The sequence below is a fragment of the Corvus cornix genome, chromosome 1, assembly GCF_000738735.6.
Source record: "Corvus cornix cornix isolate S_Up_H32 chromosome 1, ASM73873v5, whole genome shotgun sequence".
NCBI lineage: Eukaryota > Metazoa > Chordata > Aves > Passeriformes > Corvidae > Corvus > Corvus cornix.
In genome coordinates, this window is record NC_046332.1 from 94,350,279 (window position 1) to 94,366,995 (window position 16,717).

Sequence of the window (16,717 nt, forward strand, 5' to 3'; positions counted from 1 at the left end):
TAATTTGTTAGGAAAAAGTCCAATTGAAAGTGTGAAAATACAAAGACATGTGAAGCAAAGAACACAAGACATAATACACCCAGGAGGAACTAAAGAACCTACACCCATCAAATCCATGGCATTTGGATTATCATACAACTCTTTTGCTTTCTTGTGCCAGTCTAGCTGGGCTGCTAGTGACACCCACGCTGGAGAGCTCCATGTGGAAGGTGTGCTTGCTGGACATCCACGTGAACGGCCTGGCTGTGAAGAGCTGTGGCTGGAGTTCCAACTCCCTTCGTGGTGACTCCCAAACCCACAAAGCCTGTGTGAACACCCCAGCTCTGAGACCACCGCAGCAGTTGGTCCCCACCGGGTTAAAAAGTTATTGGATGGAGAGGGACTTAGGCAGACAGAACCATCACATGGAAGTAGTTAATCAAGGAAGCCCAGGTAAAAAAGTCAGAAAACAGCCAGCTCCAGGCAATTTTTAAGACTTGCTTTCTGCAAGTACTGAGAAGTACCCGCTTACTCTTACTTTATGCATATTAGGCTGGTGTGTCTATACCTTTATGATTTCAGAACACTGGCCCATTATTGGATCATTATTGTTTGGTAAGCAATAATCCCAGTATAAAGAAATTCTACAAATCATCTATTTAGGGAAAATATGACGAAATATATAACATGTGAGGAGCAATATATCTGTCATTTGAGATAATAAAAATGACAGGGTTTTATTTTTTGCATTTCATTTTCAATTCTGACCAAAGGTACCACACTCAGAACTGCAGAAATACTTAATGAAAAGAACTTATTCCTGCAGTACTTGAACTATAACCAGAAATGATGGAAAACTGCTGACGGAATGTGTTCATATAAGATTTCCACCAGATTTAAAGGAAGACAGGTGTGCTGTTTTGCATGAACTTCTGAAACAAATCTCTTATTGTACTACCCTAAACAGTGAGCATTACTACTCCAAATTCCCATTAATATAGTAAGATATATCCAGGGAAGAGTGACTTAAGTTTGCACACTTTTGGGGGTCAGAATAATTTATTTCTTCTCCATTTTCTGAGTATGTAAGTGAGACACTGAGTCTTGCTCCCAGTGACTGAGGTTTCTAGATTTGAAACAAATATGTGCAAGCAAAACTGTTAAACATAAAAGAGTGGGTTGTGTAATATCAGTAATGTTATCTATAACTGATCAATCCTGCATGTTAGTTGGAAATTATATTCTTAAAATTGAGCTAAATTGAACAAATCTGTAACTGCACTTATGATATATGGAACTATACTTTCAAAAAAATAAATATTTTTTACTTGATCAGAATGGCTTTGGTGATGCTAAACTGAGGAAATCCAAAGCTTTCAATGCATTCCACTGTAAAACACAAGGATTTCTCTCCATTCCAGGTTATTTGGCTTAAAAATGTGATTTATATCACAACAGAATCATTGGATATTGACACTCCTGTCTGCTAAGAAGTTAGACCATTTCATTTTATGTACTCATTATGATTTTTTGACTCACAAAATTAGCCATCAGCATGCCATAAATCTTTGGTTTGATTTACTAAGGATCCTTAGCTTTTAACAAGTCTATATTTAGGCTCCCTAGACAGCTCTTTACTTATCTTGTCAGTGCTTAATGTATTTTCATATCCTGAAAAGCAAGAGCAAAATGCAGTCAGAAGGAAGCTAACCAAGAAAAGTCCACCTACTGGCTACTTAAGAGCATAACTAATAGCATTATTTTATTCTGTAACTTCCATTAGAAGTTTATACAAAGACAGCTCTTGGTGCTAAGTATACAGGAGTGAAGCTGGCTTGCTATAAACTGATAATAATTGTGAATAACTGATAGTAAGTTCTTCAGTGATTTGGCCAAATGCTTCCCTGTTGTAAAATGCTCAATTTCAGTGAGTGAACTTTTGCTCAGATGTGAAGTGACTGGGGAAAAAAAATTTTGTAACATGGTAAGAAATTTGGCTGCACTTCAAGTTCTGTGTCCAGTTCTGGTCTTCTCACTTCAAGAAAAACATTCAAGTGCTGGACAGAGTCCAGGGAAGGGCAATGGAGCTGGTGAAGGGTTTGGAGCATGAGTTCTACAAGGAACAGCTGAGGGAGCTGGAGGTGTTTAGCCTGGAAAAAAAGGAAGCTTAGGGGAGACCTGAGCACTCTCTACAACTGCCTGAAAGGAGGCTGTAGCCAGGAGGGGATCAGCCTGTTCTCCCAGGCAACCAGTGACAGGACAACAGGAAATGGCCTCAAACTGTACGAGGGGAGGTTTAGGTTGGACATCAGGAAGAATTTAGTCTCAGGAAGGGTGATTAGACATTGGAATGGGCTGCTCAGGAGGTGGTAGAGTCACCGTCCCTGGAGGTATTCGAGAAATGACTGGACATGGCACTCAGTGCCATGGCCTACTTGACAAGATAGTGTTCAGTCAAAGGTTGGACTCGATGATCTCAAAGGTCTTTTATAATCTCATTGATTCTGTAATCCTGTGGATTAAGTTTAAAGATTCAGAAAATATGAAAGTAAGTAAAGTGTGGAAAGATAGAGATGATAAGACTGAATAACAAATTTCTTTTACTGAGTACATCAAATTCTCCACTGCTTTCAGAGAGCTTGAGAAAAGAAGGATTAACAGATTTGGGGATTAAAAAGTTCCAGGTGAATGACAAGTTTCACCATTATTAAAACCAGCATATTTGGATAAAACTCTTTTCACAGATTCCTAATACATTTATTCACAATCTTGAAGTTATTTACCATCAAAACAACACTGAATAAAGGCTAAAGTGCATTTTAAAGTCCATTTTGAGCTTGGCGAGCTAAAGAACAAACTCATGATCACACAGACATTTGAGGCAGAGTGCAAGCTCCAATACAGGCGCCTCACCACAGAGGTTTAGAATTTAGTCAAGGACTTATCATTTTTATTGTCAATAGATCCTATTTTTAATCCTGATTCATGTAGTATTAGCAAACACACACAGCAGTTTTGAATTCTTTACCATTAACTCTTGCTCCTAATTAGATGCAGCTACATGGAGTGGCAATTGCCCAAGAGAATTTATGAACTTGAGATGTAATTAAACCTTTCTCATTTCTATTTTTCTCTAATGTATGATACAGAGATCAGTACACAGAAAAAAAATCTGTTGGAGAAAAAAATAAAATGGAAATCTCAACTGCTGAGGCCCAAGGGAAACAGCTGAAAGGCAGGAGGTACAAATTAATTAATAGAAAGATAAATTTTCACCTGAGGATAAAGCACTGGGGATGGTGCTCCTGGAATAGCATGTGGTAAGCTCTTTCAGCACAGGAAAATATATGTGGGGGAAGCGAGGAACACAGTTTTCCAGAATTACTTAAATAAAGCTGGGTGACCTGAAAAATTGTAGAAAATTAAAATGACAAATACATTTCAAAACAATTATGTTTCGTCCCCCTAATTTGGGTCTTTTGTAAAGCTTTATAAGCATTATGAACAGAATCTCTCTAGGTATAGAGGTGATACTTTTACAACAGCTATGAAGTTCTTAATTGCAGAAAATAGAGCTTTAAACACAGAAGGTCTAATTAAGACACAAAAGTAAACATAACTAGAGGACTTAACAATACTGGTTTGTGCATTAATAAAACAAAACCTAGTAAGCTATTTTTTAATACCTTACATCTATAGTTTCTCAATATCTTGACTTGAAAATATACAAAATGAGATATGAACATCCCATGAAAATTTAAAATTGAAATCAAACGAATAGGTTATAAACTAACTAATTTACTACATGACATCCCACAAATACTCTCTCTGCAATATAGAATAACTCCTGATAGACACAGCTGGCAACATATACTCTCCTTAAAGCCTGAGTAAATCCAAAATATCTGCTGTAGAAACCACTTTTTTTTTTTTTTTTCTTTTTTCTGAGGGTATCCTGATGTTCTCACCCCTTGCTGTCCCATGCCTGTCTTATTTATTTAGATATTAAGCTATTCAATCCTGGGGCATCTACAACACTGCAGCTGAATGAATCCTCCATATATATTCTCAGTCAGGTCTTAAGGGCTACCAGACAAAAAAAGATCAAATCCACACCAATTCTCCAGGAATCATTTCAGAATGTCACAAAGAAAAACCTTCACACGTGTATGCTCAATGCAAAATGTTTCAAGTTTACATATTTTTCTAACACAAACTTCAAGAATATATTTCTCTTAATCAGGCACAAGTAAATTCTGCAGGAATGTAACAAAGCAGCGTGACCACAGCTCAAGCACTTCTACAGTCACTAAGATACCTTCAAAGTCATACTTGCATGTTCTTTGTAGTATAATGCTATTATAATGTGTAGTGTAGTAGTACAGTGTATTTCCAGGTAAAAATGCAATAATATTATCCTCTAACAATTGCATTGAATTTCGTAAGAAGCAAAGTACATCAGTGTCTATTAATGTATGATTCTTTGTCATGTCAGAATGAATAATTGCTTATAAAATATTTACTTTAGTAGTATTCTACTGGAACGAAGTGTGGGAGGTCAGTGCACTGTAACAAAATTATGTTTGTCGAGAAGTTATGAACAGTATTTTTTAAAAAAAGAAAAACATAAAATGTCTCTGTTACTAAAATATATATATATATTATAATATTTTCATTGCATTATTCTTGTTTTAAAAATAGTATCATGCCCAAGAAGTTTGCATTCCTTTTCTTTTTGACAGCTAACAAACTACATACCTGAAACAAAAACGCTAACTAATGAGCCACATCATATAGCACGTCAGCATTTAGTGAGGAATTGACATCATCACTTTTTATTACTCTGATATATAGACCATCTACCACTTAGAGACTTTAATACAATATCAGCTAAGCTGCTGCAGTATACCGGAGCATTTCAAAAACAAAGTGGTTTTACAACCATGGTTTCTTGATCATCCGGGAAATACCTGCATAATGCACAATAGAGTGCAGATTACAATGATGAAGTGAAAGCAATTATTATCCAAGGTGACCCAAACAATTACAGGACAAAAAGTGTCTCATGATAAATTTAATTAAATAGATCTATCACAGAGAAGTAAACATACAGCAAACATTCAGGAAACATTTTAATATGTAAACTCTTCCTCTACAGTTCTCTCTTGGTGCACAAAATCATGTAGCTAATATAAAATACACAGTGACAGGAAAAAATGCCAGCATCTAAAACCCTGGAGATGATGGATGATTTCCATTTTTAGAAATAAATTCAGACTCCCAACTTGGAATCTGCTGCTCCTACCATGAATGGCAAAGCATTTCTTTCTCTCAGATTTACTACTGATACATACAAAGCCATGTGACTTAGCAAACAGCCACAAATTACAATTTGCTTACCAAATTTTTAACCCTTTATAACTCTTGTAAGTTAAATAAACATATTTGAACCTTCCCTCTCAGGGAGGCTGATCTCTGTGATCTCAGTGCATCAATGGGAAGCTAAGAAGGGAGGATAAATTAACAGTTACACTAACACTATCTCTAAAATGTCTGGGTGAAGATGAAGGAGAGATCAAAACTCTTGAGTGTTTTTACACAACTCAAGTTGTCCTTGCCCAAATGCTGCCTGTGACCAGAACAAGCCACGTCCCCGTGCCTGAGCCAGGGCAGTGTTCAGCTCGTGCTCAGCATGTTGCTTTCACTGCTGTACAATATCCCAGATGAGAGGCCCGGTGTGGAGCACAGACAGACATTTTGAGCCTTTGTGCACCATCCAAGATTGCTATCTCCATAATCATGTTTTGGGCAAGGGGGTGTGAACTAAAATAACCACTGTATGAAGTATGCATCTATTTTTGTAAGTTTGACTGTGGCAGAAACCACCAAGGTCATCAGGAATTATTTTTAAACAACCAGAAGTGCTGCTGCTCATTCAAAGCGTTATCAAGATGACTGCTTTACCAATAAGACACAGCAAAAATAGCTATATCTTGGAAGACATTTTTAAATTTTTGCTAAAACACTAAAACTGAGATGCTCCCCACACAAAATGGGCATATATGTTAATTAATTGTAGGGGTTTGGCATGTCAAATGAACTATATGAATTGTGAAAAATATCCGCAATCTTTTAAAAGAGAATTCTTACCATGGTAGAATAAATAGGAAGTTCTTTAAATGGGTTAACAAGCAACAGTATATCACCAATGTAGGTCTGAAAAAAAGAAGATACAATTGCTTTATTAAGTCATAAATTAAATTTTTAAGGAGGCTAATGGCTTTCTTCCAAATAGAACCTCAGTAAAGCCTCTTAACTCTAGCTAACAACATGCTAAACATAATTCATGAATTCTGAGCTTTTAACTCCACTGTTTGAACTTGAGATCTAAATTTACACTTTGAACAGAATTAATTAGCCTTTTTATAATAAAACTGAGTTCTTCATAACTGAAAATTATGCAGAGAAAAATTGCACTACATATATTATTGGTAGATTATTTGAAAGTTAATTTGTAACTTACCACTTGCTAAACTACAAAAATGTCACAGAATCACAGAAGCTGCTGAGTTGGAAGGGACCCACAAGGATCATCGAGTCTAACTCCTGGCATGCCTACCACATAAACAAGCTCCTCAAGGGATTTTAATGGAATAGATGACATAATTTAGAAATGCTATACTGGCTATCCAGAGTTGATACGTTAAAATATATTGCTTGTGGGGTAAGATGGAGCAATTGATACATATATGTCTTTATGCAAGTGCATGTGTATATGAACATATGAGCATGCATCTGGAAAAGCTGTCCTGACTATATTAGAAAAAGTAAACCATTTAATGATTGCAAGTTTGCAAGATTTTACTATTTCATGTTTGGGGCTTTGATGGATGAGAGGCTGGACACGAGCCAGCACTGTGCTCTAGCAGCCCAGGCAGCCAATTGTATCCTGGGCTGCATCCAGAGCAGCGTGGGCAGCAGGGTGAAGGAGCGGATTCTGCCGCTCTGCTCTGCTCTGGCGAGACCCCACCTGCAGTGCTGCATCCAGCTCTGGGGTCCCAGCACAGGAAGGACATGGCCCTGTTAGAACAAGATGAGGGCCATGAAGATGATCAGAGGCCTGCAGTACCTCTGCTATGAAGATAGGCTGAGAGAGTTGAGATTGTTTAGCGTGGAGAAGGCTCCAGGGAGAACTTATAGTAACCTTCTGGTACCTAAAGGGGGCTACAGGAAAGATAGGGAGGGACTCTTTATCAGGGATTGTAGTGACAGAATGGAGAGGAATGGTTTTAAGCTGAAAGGGAAGAGATTTAGATTAGCTACTAGGAAAAAAATTCTTTACTGTGGGGGTGCTGAGGCACTAGAAGAGGTTGCCCAGAGGAGTTATGGATGCCCCATCGCTGGAAATGTTCAAGGACAGGTTGCATGGGGCCTTGAGTTCACCATCTTCAACTGGAAGATATCCCTGGCCATGGCAGAAGAGTTGGAACCAGATGATCTCAAAGGTCCTTTCCAAAACAAACCATTCTACAATTGTATGCACTTAAGTGTAAGATTGTAGGTCACTCTTGCTGCTATACTTTTCACTCCACACAAATAGCTGCTGCTATATTACACTCTTACAATGCAAAAACTGCCAGGCTTCTGTCTCTGAAGAGGTCAGACAGCAAAGCATCATGTGAACAGTTCCAGTCATGCTGTCTTCTTCAAGATGAAGCATTTTGATTTGGAGAGGTGGAAAATATTGTCCTGCATAGTAAATGTACTGTTTTCCTTCTAAAATGCATCAATGTGTTTCCCTTCTCTCACCCACCCTGACTTCACTGTTGGGTTTTCCGGCAAAATGAAACTTTATAAAACTTAAAAAAAACCATGAAGCAGGAAGTGTTTAGGGCTAATGACAACTTTGGTTTGGAATTGGAGCCCAAGGAATTTTCCTTCTAAGTCTAAGAACCAAGTCAAGACGAAAGCATCTTCAGCACTGATGCTGATACCCTACCAAAGCACTCTACCAAGGCTGCTGTTGAGCAGAATACTAGTGATCACTGCCTACAAGTCCTGTTAAGCAAAGAGAATTCCAGAATAGAAGATCCTTGCAGATGAAATCTTCAGTATCTTAAAATAAGACTTCCTCTGTGGATCTTAATGAATTCAGTTTAAGTTATCTGGTACCTTTGAAAGTGAGATGAAGAAAAATAAATACTCATATTATGAGTATTTTTTAGGATTTGATCCATGACTCTAAACCCCAGAAATTTTTTTACCATTGAATGCCATAACACCTAAAAGTGAAGTTCCCATAATTTCAAAAGGATTCACAGCAACATAACAATTCCCCATATTCCTTTAGTCGAAACAGTGTAATCAATTTATAAATTTAAAAATAATATGCATGTTTCCCATTTGCATTCCACTCAGCTCTTCAGTAAGTTAGTAATAAGTTATGGGTAAGATATGGACAGGGATACAAAAATTTTCAAGTGCTTAACTGGATGCCTTCTGTGCTTATTATGGCCCAGACAGGAAAACTTTCCTTACAAAATCTTGCTGCAACAATTTCTTTCGGTATCTAGATGATTACCATTACAATTATTTCTGTGATATTGGAAGAAATGATTAATTAAATATCCCATGCTGAATTCTAAGCTTTTAAAATCTAAATTTCTTTTACATTTCCAGTAATCATGCTCTATTAAATTGACATAATGTTAAAAATGGAAGGATCTTTCAGTGGTTTGAGAAGGAAGATTACAAAGTATGGTGGTACACCACCCCCACCAGCCACACTGATCTGAGCGACCTTAAAACACTCATTCTTGACAAGTGTGTTCATCAATGTTTACCAACACACTTCCTCCGTGAAATAAGCACGCATAAATTGTATTCAAACCTCTCTGAAGTTATATTCCATTTTTCATATCTCCTTTTCTGACATGAACTTGAGGAATTGCAGGGCTTACACACACATACACATGCCCTCATCCATTTAAAACTAGTCTTGAGTTTGGGGCAGGTTACTGTCCAGTAGTTAAGACAGTAATCCTATTTTTCCTATTCTTTCTTTGGTCTTTTTTTAAAGCTTACTATTGATAGGTGAATAGCAACTCACATATATCTGATTATTGTTGAAACGCTTCTGAATCTCATAAAGCAGGCTGCTGTCTGTTAGCTCACTCAGAGAAGCCAGGTCATCATTTGGAGCTGGAGGCATTAGCTTGATCTAGAAAACAAAAATTAGAGAAATAAAGTAACTTCACAATGAATCATTCTGTACCATAATGTTCCAACTTACAGTATAAACCAAGACCATTAGAATTTATGGGAAAAAATGCATTAGGAAACCAGAAAGTTGTCACCCCTAAACAATTCCACATCAATAATCTTAATCAAGGGAAGAATATAAAAATTATTATCAATGTTATGGTGTATAACTTCATGAGTCTGATGGGCTCTTAAGAGCATACCAGAGTACCATTTGAAATCCTTAAACCAATAAAGACTCTCAGATCAAATTCCATTTTCCTGCTCTCTTCATTAAATATTTGTAGCAGAAGAAATCAGGAAATTACTTAGTGTACTTGTGAAGTATTTATTGTCCAGTATTTAACAAAGCTCTCAGACCACTCTTTATCATATGGGATTTAAAATTCTACTGGAATTTTTCTTACAGATTAGAAGTAAGAAATTGGAATTGTGTTGTTATGGAAACTAGAAGATAATCAAGAGTCCAGTTTAGCCAAAAACTGGTGAGTGAAATTGTTTAACCCTTTTGAGATTAGAGTGAATAATAAACTCTGCAAGGGTAAGTAAAAAAGTAAATGCTAATGAAACAAAAAAGATCCAAAAGACTAAGAAAGGAGACAGAAGAAAAAAGAATCAGTGATAATGCAAATTTGGTTAAAGACAAAATAAACATTGATACATTAAGCAGTGGGTTTATAAATAGCGATCTACACTTAAAATGTAGTTTGACTGGATTTTTTATGTCAGCAAAATACCCAGAAACAGAAAATTCTCATGTGAATGACGACAGAATTAAGTTGTTTGTTCAGAATTTATTATAATAACTCAGGGTCTATTTTGAGGATGGACAATGAAGATGAAACTTCTTTCTTCTATTGTTCTGCTTTAAATGAATGCTCAGGAGAAAAGCAGACACTGCCCTTTTGTGGTGAACACCTCAGCACCTTCAGTCTCTGGCAGTGACAGGAGATCAGTGGCAGAAGCAACAAGCAGACTGGGAGATATTGGAGGGAACATGAAGCGTGCTTCTGTCATGGGGAAGAGGTTGACAAGTATCCAATGACTACGGATACTTGTGTTTAGTACTTGGGACATGACACAGAACTTCTAAACTGCAACTCTTTCCATAAGTTCAAGGTCTAGTTCAGAAAACCTGACACTGATTTCACTACCTGTGCTTTATAGGTGTATATCTACCTATCGGAGAGGTTTGTTCCTCACCCCATTATAGAGAATGAAGGTTCCTCTGTCACACAGAAGATGGCATTTCTTGCTCCTTTGTGTTTTTTAATCATGGCAGTTGGATGTACAGCTTACTAAAAAACAAGAATTTCACTTGGCAAAACAAAAAATTAAATTACAGTTTGCCATTTGTCTTTGATGATGTACAATGGAATACTAAAAAAAATTAACAAAAGAATTCCAAGAACATTTTTAAGTGTCCTGTAGAGAGAGAGAGAGAGAGCAGAGAGACGGAAGTCTGTGGCCTCCTTTCCTTAATAATGTGCTCACCTGGCATGCAGGAACAAAACAGGCATTGGTCTTCACTGCACTCCCTTGTGTGCTATCAAAACTCAGAACATCTGTGCCATAGAATGAGTGTCTTTTAATCTATCTCTATGAAGATTAAACCTCTGCTATGTATTTGTAAATAAAAGAAGGGTTTGGATAAAAGTACTGCCCTGGGATTCTCTGTATTTTCTGAACATTCTAGCACACTTCCTTATACATTCCTGGTTCCTATCAGCTAGCACTCATGCAGATGAAACCTGGATACCATTCGTGGATCACATGACAATAATCAATTCCCATAGGTCACTTCTCTGGAGGGAGAAAATAGTTTTGCCTTACAGATGCGTACGGACTTATCCCACACAGCCCGAGGCCAGCAAACAGGCCCTGGCTTGCATTTATTTCATAATCTAGGCATGGCCAAAAATGCTCATTCTCTAGATATGGTTAGAAATGTGAAGTGTTCAGTAAAACTCCAAGTAAGGAAATCAAAGTTTAGGATTTGGCGTTTCAGCGTTTTCTACCAGACTCATTGCATCAAATGCCATAGTTCAACTAGAAAATAATCACATAGAAATAAGAAACTAAATCCTTTAAACTCACAGCTGATTTAACAGTAAACACTATGTACATTATTAATATCTTATTTATGCGCACCTTAAAGTCCCATTCTCATCTACTTTTCTGGGCATACATATGTGGTTTTTAGCTCAATGCATCTATCTGGCTATCATTCTAATTGTCTGATGTATACCTTATGAGACAGAAAAATAGCCATACATACAGCATAAGTTCCAATATAACTATGCATCTGGAAGTGATTAGTTTTTTTAGGTTTTTGTAAGGCTTACAATGAAGATTTCTATTTATTCTTTTAAATTACATACACTTAACAACATTCAGAATCTGCCCTTATAATAATCTTTAGTTATAGATATATATTTACATGCTTGTGTCACTGAAATATGTATGTATACCAGCTCTTACATATAATATTATGTTATGCACAGCTGAGCCTTGTCTGTGTCATAACTGATATTGGAACAATCAAAAGGGCCTCAGGGGATAGTCTATCACACAGTTCACGTGGCCAAAAAAACATAAACAAGAACCATAAGACAATTTTATTTTTTAAAAAAGACTCAATTAAGAGAAAGAAAATATTTGATTTATATTTATTTGCAGCACAGAGCACGTAATTCAATTCCAAGCCATTGATTTCAATCTGCTATCGAAAAATATCCTTTGCAGATGAGAGGAAGGGAAACTGAGAATATGATAAAATTCTGGAAATTATTCATACTGCTTTCTTTGTTTGGCAGCACAGATCTTGATGTTACGGATGATCAAAGAACACCTTTTACCTAGGAACAAAGCAAAAGCTAACACAAGCCAAGAGAAGTCCAAAATGCTTTATTGATGTAGTCATTTCATTCCCATCTCCTAAGCTTCAAGTAATAAAAACTTTCATGAGAAATAGTATTTTCTTAAGGCTCTTTTCCATCATTTTTGCAATTAAAAAAACCTGAAGCGATATATAATTTTGAACTGTTATTTCTTTCCAAACCAAAAAGGCTATGGGCTTTTTCTATTAAAAATACATGTTTGAAATATACTAGGAAGAAATTTTTCTTTTTGATCCCTCAATAAAGGCCTAATCTGCATGCCATGTTGCCTAAGAATGTATGATATTTCTGACACAAAGCATACAAAATATCATCCTGATATACTTCAATAATATATTAACATAAAATCCAAGTAATGACTCCACATAATCTACTGAAAAATTAAACAGAACATGATTACTTTGAGTGTAGTTTGAATGCAACTGGTAAGAATAAAAGACAGTGAAGCTCATTAGAATTAGGATACCCAAAACGCAGGAACAGTGAATAAAAACTTTACTTTTCAAGTTGTGAAATCAAAAATAATAATTTTAAAAAGTGCAACATGGATAAATATCACCTTTGAAAACTAAGGTCTAAATATTAGTAAGACAAATACAGATATGATACACATATACCTACAGTTCATAATGCATGGCAAGTAGTAGAAAATACAATCCCTGTACTTCCAGGATCACAATTACATCACTTCAATGAAGAAAAAATATTACATATTTTAATTTGACAAAATCTAGGGACTCTTTTACTTTCCTAAAATTTAACTGTTTCCTGAAGTGATTAAACTAGTTTAGTCTCTTTCCTTCATAACAGCTAAAGCTCATTAAGCCCTTGCCAATTGAAAAGTTGTATTAATTCTTTTCTAATGCAACAAGTAGTTCAAAACCACACTAAGATAGCACCATTTCTAACCTACCCCTGTTAGTGATAATTTCTCAGACAGGACTCTTCCTATCCTTCCATGCTAGGGAGCATCACTCCAAATTGAGCAACTACAGATATTTTTTAGTTTTCCCTGCTTCTTAAAAAACATAAGACACACACTACTAGCTTGTTTAGAGCAGAATTTCAGACTGTTTCCTGCAGAAATTTCTCAGATAAAAGAGCTAAAAGAGATTCACCTTTAAGTCTGCTCTCTTCTCTTTGAATTGTAACTATTGTGGGAAGTTCCACGGTAGTATGGTGAAACAGCAGGAGTCCTTTTGAAAATCTGCCCTGGGACCTTGAGGAGACTCAAAGTAATGGTGGAGACTAAAATTACCAGCATGAAGACTTCTGTTTGCTCATTTTCACCCAGAAGATTAGCTGTTCTTATTCCAATCAGTTTATGTGTGTTTTAGTGCACAAACTATAAAGTAGCAGTTTAGCTTAGAGATAATGAAAACCTGAATAATTTTATCTAGGCTTACATCAAAAGAGCATCAAGCAGAAAGAAGTATCTGTGTTCTTGTACACACTTCTGTCGAACATCTAAAAGCAAGCAATAGTCTCATCAAGACCCTAAGCTAAATAACTCCCTCTCTTGCCCTACAATTATAGGAGGATTCCTCCTTAAAGTGTTGCAAGCATTCACTTTTCTGCCCAGCAGTGCTCGTCGCTTGGAATGACTGTTTCCATCAAATCACATCAGTCACCAACATCAGAAACTGTAGAACATGAAAACAAGATGTAAGCCAAGTGCAAAACATGTTGTGGTATCCTCTGACTGGATAGGGAACTGAGCACTCCACAGGATTCCAAAGCTGAAGTTCTTTCACAGACTGACTCATATCATTTACATATGGACGCACTGATTGATCTTGTACGATCAAGCCATTCCTCTGAAACGCATCCAAATAAAAAAGCAGTGGAGTTTGCGTTCTTCTGCCAAGACAGATGCAGTTTTTTTGAACTGAACATGGCTTAAATCAAACCAATATCTTGCTCCTTTGTTATGCTTCAAACTCACATTAAATTATTTTTAATGGAAATACCCCCCTCCTCCATCCCCTTGATTCTAAAGTAGTTTTTTCTTAAATGGCCGAATACTTCTGGACTATGTGTTTCCCAAACGCATGTAACAGAAAATAAGCCCTCTTGTATCACAGAAAAAGCCCCAAACAACAGCCCACCCTCCCTCACAAAACAAAACCAAACACAAACAAAAAAAACCCGAAAAAAATTAAATCCTAAATATTTAAATTTAGGACGTGCTAGATTTGTAACCAATAGATAATTGCCTCCTTTTGCATTCATCCTATACACTGAATGAGCATGTCATCCTGTAGGGAAAACTGTAAAGGGTATCCATATAATCAGTGCTGGTAATCTAATACATTATCACAAGAAAAGGAGTTAAGACTGCAGCGGTAAATCTGGCAATTCCTAGCTTTGAATTACAGTCACTAACTTTGCAACTGATATCCCTTATGCATTATTTTTGTTTTTTCAGTCTCCCAGGTTGTGTTTCTTTTGTAACCCGAAGTTTGAGATGCTCTGGGCAGTGCCAACAGTTGTCCCTCCCGTTGTGAACCATGAATATAGATTGAGGAGCTCTGAGCCTCCCCCACAGCCCCTGACCTGCTACCAGTAGCTGGGAAGAAGCAGCTGTTCAATTTGCAGAGGAAACCCTGCAGGCCAGACAGATTGCAGGGAGTGATCAAGGTGACAAGGCTCCACAGTGCAAATGGTATTGCTGTATGGTGAGGGAAAAAATACTGTGGTCTTCAGCTTCGTTAAGTTTACAACCTCCAGACCTAAGCACTCACAAAAATTTCAAGACACTGCCATTACCTGCTCAAGTTTGGTTGTGTTGTTCACAGTGACATTTTCAGATGAACTGTCTTGAGATTGCTGCTTACATAAGCCTTTAGCTGCATCTTTGAACATGGTATCTTTCTCCAGCAAACTGTCCTGCTTGGCAATCGGTAAAGCCAGCGGATTGCTACAAAGAGAATCAATAAAGCAATTAGACTCCTACTGAAGATGACAGACAATCAAATGTGGACGGCACAAGCACAGAACTGAGACACAACTCAGGGCTGAAACACAAGCTCCTGGTCCAAGTACTAAAAAGAAATTGGTGAGAAATAAACTGTTGACGTAGGCCAGCCTGTTCCCAAAGACACAGAGCAACATACTTTGATTTAAAATTCACCTTTATGCATGTCTTTTCTGAAGCAGAATTGAGCAAGCCAAAGAGAATATGCATGAGTCTGCTTTTGACAGCACCAGGCTGGCAAATCAATAACCAATTTTGCAACTGAATTTAAAAAGCACAGTTAAACTACACAATACTATTTTGAGTTTTAGTATGTTTTAACAAAACAAAACAGATTGTGCCATTGCAGTTACTAAAATTAAATTCCATCACTTTTTTAGCTTACTTTTAATCAGGCGATATTCAAGATACATTTTATGACCAGAAGCTGCTGTGAATTTGTGATAAGGTAAAAATAAACAAACAAAAAATCAAACAAGCAAATATCAGACTCCTGAAATTACTCCAACAATATGCAATACTCTTCATCCACATAAAAGTTAAACCAATTCTTATACACATGGAGTTGTCTTCCCTATTGACTGTTCAGACAATATGACACTTCTGGAAAACAACAATGCCACACTCTTGGATGATTTTTCAGAGTTGTACATCCAAGGAATTAGCAAGGAATCAGCCACAGGAGTTGAGAACACAAACATCTTAAAAAATAATCATCTGGATTCTGACAGTGCAAATGAGACAAACTCATGGAGTTTACATCAGCTCCTTGCCAAAATGTGTACATAATTTCTTTGAAAGGAAATATGGACTCAATATGGGAATGTAGGAATAGTTAATTCAAATATGGAATAAAGCCCAAATTTAGTTTCATACTTACTCTGTTACTTGTGTTTAATCACTGATTATTAAAAAAGCCATGATTATACACACAGTTAGCTCAAATGAATACTTATAGCTAACAGTCATAGCAACTCAGGATAAGAACTGCTCTTGGAAACAGAACTGAAACACACACATAATTTTAGAAACAAAGGATAAAGCACCTTCTAGGCAGAATTCATGGGAAAAAAAGACAAAGTAGTTTCCCATTGAATAAAAGACAGATGAACAAAACTTTTCTTTTGAGGAAACTGTCAGTCTGCAAATATTGAAAGAATTAATTTAAACATTTTATAATGAAATTTTTTTTTTTTTTTGCCTCAAGATGTTTTGCTTCAGACATTTAAATGTAAAACATCTATAAGAACATTGGTGAAAATAAAAATTTCTATTTATTGCTTTGATTCACCTTAGATTATTTGGTGATAAATTTACCAAATGTCACATGGACAAAAGATCCGCCCCCCCTTTTTTTTTGTTTGAACTGAAGAACAGAACTTGGCAATTAGAATACAAGATATCAGTGATTAGATTGTAGAAGAAATTAAACACCTGGGACACAAGCATATGACTAATATTAATTCACATTTTACCCAGATTCAGAATTGAACAAAACATAATTAAATATGAAATTTTCTTTCTGAGTAGCCTTTTGCTACTGTCCAAAACGACTTTAATCTTAACGTCTTCTTAATTAACTTCTTTAATCACAGACAAA

At 36.4% G+C, this 16,717-nt stretch overlaps 1 protein-coding gene across 6 annotated transcripts in view; it reads right to left on the reverse strand.

Annotated features, from left to right (window-relative positions):
• Positions 1-16,717, reverse strand: part of MYO16 (myosin XVI) — a 368,841-nt gene that overhangs the window by 158,565 nt on the left and 193,559 nt on the right. For all 6 annotated transcript variants that reach the window (XM_010394347.4, XM_039550108.1, XM_039550096.1 and 3 more), the window contains exons 10-13: positions 14,910-15,060; positions 9,089-9,199; positions 6,130-6,195; positions 3,256-3,383 (exon numbers count right to left, since the gene is read on the reverse strand). In XM_010394347.4, the coding sequence (XP_010392649.3) occupies positions 3,256-3,383; positions 6,130-6,195; positions 9,089-9,199; positions 14,910-15,060 (456 nt within the window). The remainder of the gene's footprint in view (positions 1-3,255; positions 3,384-6,129; positions 6,196-9,088; positions 9,200-14,909; positions 15,061-16,717) is intronic.